General features: G+C 37.7%; 1 protein-coding gene across 2 annotated transcripts in view; it reads right to left on the bottom strand.

Annotated features, from left to right (window-relative positions):
• Positions 1–8,582, bottom strand: part of card11 (caspase recruitment domain family, member 11) — a 94,416-nt gene extending 85,834 nt beyond the window's left edge. For both annotated transcript variants that reach the window (XM_031816430.1, XM_031816429.1), the window contains exon 1: positions 8,451–8,582. In XM_031816430.1, coding sequence (XP_031672290.1) covers positions 8,451–8,499 — 49 coding nt within the window. In that variant the 5' untranslated portion in view covers positions 8,500–8,582. The remainder of the gene's footprint in view (positions 1–8,450) is intronic.
• Positions 8,583–8,684: the final 102 nt, after the last annotated feature.

The raw sequence follows: 8,684 nt of genomic DNA, 5'->3' as shown, positions 1-8,684 counted from the left end.
CCTGGATTACAGACCTCTGCCTGTCTCTGACCATGAGCCAGCCTGCCGTCCTGTACCTTGGTCTCTGGATTACAGACCTCTGCCTGTCTCTGACCCTGAGCCCTTGCCGTCCTGTACCTTGGTCTCTACTCTGGATTACAGACTCTGCCTGTCTCTGACCCTGAGCCAGCCTGCCGTCCTGTACCTTGGTCTCTACTCTGAATTACAGACCTCTGCCTGTCTCTGACCCTGAGCCGCCTGCCGTCCTGTACCTTGGTCTCTACTCTGAATTACAGCCTCTGCCTGTCTCTGACCCTGAGCCAGCCTGCCGTACCTGTACCTGGGTCTCTACTCTGAATTACAGACCTCTGCCTGTCCTGACACTGAGCCCGCCTGCCGTCCTGTACCTTGGTCTACTCTGGATTACAGACCTCTGCCTGTCTCTGACCCTGAGCCTGCCGTCCTGTACCTTGGTCTCTGGATTACAGACCTCTGCCTGTCTCTGACCCTGAGCCAGCCTGCCGTCCTGTACCTGGGCTCTTTACCTCTGGATTAGAGACTCTGCCTTCATCTGACCCTGAGCCAGCCTGCCGTCCTGTACCTTGGTCTCTACTCTGAATTGACAGCCTGCCGTCTGCCGGTCTCTGACACTGAGCCAGCCTGCCGTCCTGTACCTTGGTCTCTGGATTACAGACCTCTGCCTGTCTAGACCCTGAGCCTGCCGTCCTGTACCTTGGTCTCTGGATTACAGACCTCTGCCTGTCTCTGACCTGAGCCTGCCGTCCTGTTTGGTCTCTTTTCTTTGTCTCTTAACCGTGGTCTCTACTCTGATTACAGTCCTGACAGTCTGCCCTTGGTCTTACTTGATTCCTGATTTTGTTTTAAGTCTTTGTAACCTATATAGAGTCAAAGTCCTGAGTGTGGAAACAAACAGAGTCTGTCGCATGGGGGTCAACAAGAAAGTTCATAGTCAACAAAGCAGGAGTCATGAGGCAAATAGCAAAATGCACAAGGAAAAAAATATAACGATTGGATTGGGGCCGTTGTCAGTTCAGAGTCACTCAACAGTGTCTGTGTGCTGGAGGAGAGCGATAGCACTGTCAACTGTGGGGAAACTTATATAGACAGGCGTGTGCCTTTCCAAATCAGTTGAATTTAACCACAGGTGGACTCCAATCAACTTGTAGAAACATCTCACGGATGAAGCCAAGGTCTGAATACTTATGTAAATAAGGTATTTCGTTTTTTTGTTTTAATAAAAATGTCTAAAAACCTGTTTTCACTTCTTCATTATGGGGTATTGTGTGTAGATTGATGACATTTGTATTCATTTAAGCAAACTAATGGCATGTCATTTTCACATAATCAATCTATGTACACAAATCAAAGAGATGATTACCTCCCAGTAGATCGTACTGGTTTTACAAATTTACAAAACTTTAAATAACTTTATGAATCTCTTGATAACGTGTCAACAGTAACAGAACTCAGAGCCCGCGTAGATTCACAATCTGCAAGTGTATTTTTGAGTGTGTGTGTGTGTGTGTGTGTGTGTGTGGTGTGTGTGTGTGTGTTGGTGTGTGTGTGTGTGTGTGTGTGTGTGTGTGTGTGTGTGTTGTGTGTGTGTGTGTGTGTGTGTGTGTGTGCTCCATGAGCATGATAAAAGCTCTATTGTTCAGTGAAGCCTGGAGGAATATGATATCTGGGTTAAACTGGAAGAGAAGAGAAGAGAAGAGAAGAGAAGAGAGAGATAGAGAGAGAGAGAGAGACCAGTTTACAGCATGGCTATGTAAGCACCATCTTAGAAGGGAGGAGAAGAGGAGCAGAGAGAGAGACAGAGACAGAGATACTGTACTCCACTCAGCTAATACTGTACTCCACTCAGCTAGTACTGTACTCCACTCAGCTAGTACTGTACTCCACTCAGCTAATACTGTACTCCACTCAGCTAGTACGTACTCCACTCAGCTAGTACTGTACTCCACTCAGCTAATACTGTACTCACTCAGCTAATACTGTACTCCACTCAGCTCGTACTGTACTCCACTCAGCTAATACTGTACTCCACTCAAGCTAGTACTGTTACTCCCCTCAGCTAGTACTGTACTCCACTCAGCTAGTACTGTATCCACTCAGCTAGTACTGTACTCCGTCCAGCTAGTAATGTACTCCACTCAGCTAGTACTGTTACTCCACTCAGCTAGTACTGTACTCCACTCAGCTAGTACTGTACTCTACTCAGCTAATACTGTACTCCACTCAGCTAGTACTGTACTCCGTCCAGCTAGTAATGTACTCCACTCAGCTAGTACTGTACTCTACTCAGCTAATATTGTACTCCACTCAGCTAGTACTGTACTCCACTCAGCTAATACTGTACTCCACTCAGCTAGTAATGTACTCCACTCAGCTAGTACTGTACTCCACTCAGCTAGTACTGTGTTGGAGTGGAGACACAACACATCCCTGAGGAGAGACTGTGGTGGTGGTGGAGTGGAGACACAACACATCCCTGAGGAGAGACTGTGTTGGTGGTGGAGTGGAGACAAAACACATCCCTGAGGAGAGACTGTGTTGGTGGTGGAGTGGGGGACAAAACACATCCCTGTGTTGGTGGTGGAGTGGAGACAACAACACATCCCTGAGGAGAGACTGTGTTGGTGGTGCGTATGTCCGACACGTGGGGACCTATTTTGACCCACTTTGACCGTTGGCTCAGAAAGTCCAACTGCCACAAAACCAGCCCCCCATCTAAGGAGAAGTCCCGAATGAGTCTCTGAGCCAGAATGTAAGGCTACTGTACTATACTGACTGTATGTACTATATACTTACTGTACTATACTGTACTATACTGGCGTTATATACTATATACTTACTGTACTATACAATACTGTACTGTACTGGCTGTATGTACTATAAACTTACTATACTATACTATACTGTACTATACTGACTCTATATACTATATACTTACTGTACTGTACTATACTGGCTGTATATACTATATACTATACCAACACTATACTGACTGTATATACTATATACTTACTGTACTGTACTATACTGGCTGTATATACTATATACTATACCACACTATACTGACTGTATGCACTATCTACGTACTGTACTGTACTATAACTGGCTGTATATACTATATACTATACCACACTATACTGACTGTATGTACTATATACTACTGTATTGTACTATACTGACTGTATGTACTATCTACGTACTGTACTGTACTATACTGACTGTATGTACTATATACTTACTGTACTGTACTATACTTGCTGTATATACTATAATACTTACTGTACTGTACTATACTGACTGTATATACTATACACTTACTGTACTGTAGTATACTTGCTGTATATACTATATACTTACTGTACTGTACTATACTATACTGACTGTATGTACTATATACTTCCTGTACTGTACTATACTGACTGTATGTACTCTATACTTACTGCACTATACTATACTATACTATACTATACTGACTGTATGTACTATATACTCCCTGTACTGTACTATACTATACTGACGGTATGTACTATATACTTCCTGTACTGTACTATACTGTACTATACTGATTGTATGTACTATATACTTCCCGTAGTATACTATACTATACTGACTGTATGCACCATATACTTCCTGTACTATCCTATACTATACTGACTGTATTTACTATATACTTCCTGTACTGTACTATACTGTACTGACTGTATGTACTATATACATACTGTACTGTACTATACTGACTGTATGTACTGTATACTTCCTGTACTATACTATACTGACTGTATGTACTCTATACTTACTGTACTATACTATACTACACTGTACTATACTGACTGTATGTACCATATACTTACTGCACTATACTATACTGACTGTATGTACTATATACTTCCTGTACTGTACTATACTGACTGTATGCACTATATACTTCCTGTACTGTACTATACTGACTGTATGTACTATATACTTCCTGTATTGTACTATACTGACTGTATGTACTATATACTTCCTGTACTGTACTATACTGACTGTATGTACTATATACTTCCTGTACTGTACTATACTGACTGTATGTACTATATACTTCCTGTATTGTACTATACTGACTGTATGTACTATATACTTCCTGTACTGTACTATACTGACTGTATGTACTATATACTTCCTGTATTGTACTATACTGACTGTATGCACTATATACTTCCTGTACTGTACTATACTGACTGTATGTACTATATACTTCCTGTATTGTACTATACTGACTGTATGTACTATATACTTCCTGTACTGTACTATACTGACTGTATGTACTATATACTTCCTGTACTGTACTATACTGACTGTATGTACTATATACTTACTGTGCTGTACTATACTGTACTATACTGACTGTATGTACTATATACTTCCTGTACTGTACTATATACTTCCTGTACTGTACTATACTGACTGTATGTACTATATACTTCCTGTACTGTACTATACTGACTGTATGTACTATATACTTACTGTGCTGTACTATACTGTACTATACTGACGGTATGTACTATATACTTACTGTACTCTACTGTACTATACTGACTGTATGTACTATATACTTCCTGTACTGTAATATACTGACTGTATGTACTATATACTTCCTGTACTGTACTATACTGACTGTATGTACTATATACTTCCTGTACTGTACTACACTGACTGTATGTACTATATACTTCCTTTACTGTACTACACTGACTGTATGTACTATATACTTCCTGTACTATATTGTACTATACTGACTGTATGTACTATATACTTACTGCACTATACTATACTATACTATACTGACTGTATGTACTATATACTTCCTGTACTATACTATACTGTACTATACTGATTGTATGTACTATATACTTACTGCACTATACTATACTATACTATACTGACTGTATGTACTATATACTTCCTGTACTGTACTATACTGATTGTATGTACTATATACTTCCCTTACTATACTATACTATACTGACTGTATGCAATATATACTTCCTGTACTATACTATACTATACTGACTGTATCCACCGTATACTTCCTGTACTATACTATACTATACTGACTGTATGTACTATATACTTCCTGTACTGTACTATACTGACTGTATGCACTATATACTTCCTGTACTGTACTATACTGACTGTATGTACTATATACTTACTGTACTGTACTATACTGACTGTATGCACTATATACTTCCTGTACTATATACTGACTGTATGTACTATATACTTCCTGTACTGTACTATATACTGACGGTATGTACTATATACTTACTGTACTCTACTGTACTATACTGACTGTATGTACTATATACTTCCTGTACTGTAATATACTGACTGTATGTACTATATACTTCCTGTACTGTACTATACTGACTGTATGTACTATATACTTCCTGTACTGTACTACACTGACTGTATGTACTATATACTTCCTTACTGTACTACACTGACTGTATGTACTATATACTTCCTGTACTATATTGTACTATACTGACTGTATGTACTATATACTTACTGCACTATACTATACTATACTATACTATACTATACTATACTATACTATACTGACTGTATGTACTATATACTTCCTGTACTATACTATACTGTACTATACTGATTGTATGTACTATATACTTACTGCACTATACTATACTATACTATACTGACTGTATGTACTATATACTTCCTGTACTGTACTATACTGTACTATACTGATTGTATGTACTATATACTTCCCTTACTATACTATACTATACTGACTGTATGCAATATATACTTCCTGTACTATACTATACTATACTGACTGTATCCACCGTATACTTCCTGTACTATACTATACTATACTGACTGTATGTACTATATACTTCCTGTACTGTACTATACTGACTGTATGCACTATATACTTCCTGTACTGTACTATACTGACTGTATGTACTATATACTTACTGTACTGTACTATACTGACTGTATGCACTATATACTTCCTGTACTATATACTGACTGTATGTACTATATACTTCCTGTACTGTACTATATACTGACGGTATGTACTATATACTTACTGTACTCTACTGTACTATACTGACTGTATGTACTATATACTTCCTGTACTGTAATATACTGACTGTATGCACTATATACTTCCTGTACTGTACTATACTGACTGTATGTACTATATACTTACTGTACTGTACTATACTGACTGTATGCACTATATACTTCCTGTACTATATACTGACTGTATGTACTATATGCTTCCTGTACTGTACTATATACTGACTGTATGTACTATATACTTCCTGTACTATACTATACTGACTGTATATACTATATACTTCCTGTACTATACTATACTGACTGTATGCACTATATACTTCCTGTACTGTACTATACTGACTGTATGTACTATATACTTCCTGTACTATATACTGACTGTATGTACTATATACTTCCTGTACTGTACTATACTGACTGTATGTACTCTATACTTCCTGTACTGTACTACACTGACTGTAGGTACTATATACTTCCTGTACTATACTTTACTATACTGACTGTATGTACTATATACTTCCTGTACTGTACTATACTGACTGTATGTACTCTATACTTCCTGTACTGTACTATACTGACTGTATGTACTATATACTTCCTTTACTGTACTACACTGACTGTATGTAATATATACTTACTGCACTATACGATACTATACTGACTGTATGTACTATATACTCCCTGTACTGTACTATACTATACTGACTGTATGTACTATATACTTCCTGTACTGTACTATACTGTACTATACTGATTGTATGTACTATATACTTCCCATACTATACTATACTATACTGACTGTATGCAATATATACCCCCTGTACTATACTATACTGACTGTATGTACTATATACTTCCTGTACTGTACTATACTGTACTGTATGTATGTACTATATACGTACTATACTGTACTATACTGACTGTATGTACTGTATACTTCCTGTACTATACTATACTGACTGTATGTACTATATACTTCTTGTACTATACTATACTACACTGTACTATACGGACTGTATGTACCATATACTTACTGCACTATACTATACTGACTGTATGTACTATTTACTTCCTGTACTGTACTATACTGACTGTATGCACTATATACTTCCTGTACTGTACTATACTGACTGTATGTACTATATACTTCCTGTATTGTACTATACTGTACTGTATGCACTATATACTTCCTATACTATACTATACTGACTGTATGTACTATATACTTCCTATACTACTATACTGACTGTATGTACTATATACATCCTGTATTGTACTATACTGACTGTATGCACTATATACTTCCTATACTATACTATACTGACTGTATGTACTATATACTTCCTGTACTGTACTATACTGACTGTATGTACTATATACTGTCCTATACTGTACTATACTGACTGAATGTACTATATACTTACTGTGCTGTACTATACTGTACTACACTGACTGTATGTACTATATACTTCCTTTACTGTACTACACTGACTGTATGTACTACATACTTCCTGTACTATATTGTACTATACTGACTGTATGTACAATATACTTACTGCACTATACTATATGATACTATATTATACTATACTGACTGTATGTACTATATACTTCCTGTACTGTACTATACTGTACTATACTGATTGTATGTACTATATACTTCCCGTACTATACTATACTATACTTGACTGTATCCACCATATACTTCCTGTACTATACTATATTATACTGACTGTATGCACTATATACTTCCTGTACTGTACTATACTGACTTTATGTACTATATACTTACTGTACTGTACTATACTGACTGTATGCACTATATACTTCCTGTACTATACTATACTGTACTAACTGATTGTATGTACTATATACTACTTCCCGTACTATACTATACTATACTGACTGTATCCACCATATACTTCCTGTACTGTACTATATACTGACTGTATGCACTATATACTTCCTGTACTGTACTATACTGACTGTATGTACTATATACTTCCTGTACTATATACTGACTGTATGTACTATATACTTCCTGCACTGTACTATACTGACTGTATGTACTCTATAGTTCCTGTACTATACTTTACTATACTGACTGTATGTACTATATACTGTTTCTCTCCTCCATTTCTCTCTCTCTACGGCAGATTGGCATTCACTCTATCTTTCTGTTTCCCTGTAGTCTCTGTTTCTCTCCCCCAGTTCTCTCCTCTCCATCGTTTTGGTTTAAACTGAGACACATCACCATTTGATAATTAAACTATTTAAATCTTTACATCTTCACCAGCTGTTGCTTAGCAGTTGAAAACATAAATGAATGAAAGTTTATTTACCTGACAAAGACGACGAACTGACAGTAGAGAGTCGCTGACACCCAGGCATCTAATGCTGCTCTGAGAGAGAGAGAGAGAGGAGAGAGAGAGAGAGAGAGAGAGAGAGAGAGAGAGAGAGAGAGAGGAGAGAGAGAGAGAGAGAGAGAGAGAGAGAGAGGAGAAGAGAGAGAGGAGAGAGAGAGAGAGAGAGAGAGAGAGAAGAGAGAGAGAGAGAGAGAGAGAGGAGAGAGAGAG

This window comes from Oncorhynchus kisutch, unplaced genomic scaffold (assembly GCF_002021735.2).
Source record: "Oncorhynchus kisutch isolate 150728-3 unplaced genomic scaffold, Okis_V2 scaffold796, whole genome shotgun sequence".
Taxonomy (NCBI): Eukaryota; Metazoa; Chordata; class Actinopteri; order Salmoniformes; family Salmonidae; genus Oncorhynchus; species Oncorhynchus kisutch.
Note: the sequence above shows the minus strand (reverse complement) of the source record. Positions and strands in the feature narration are given on the sequence as shown.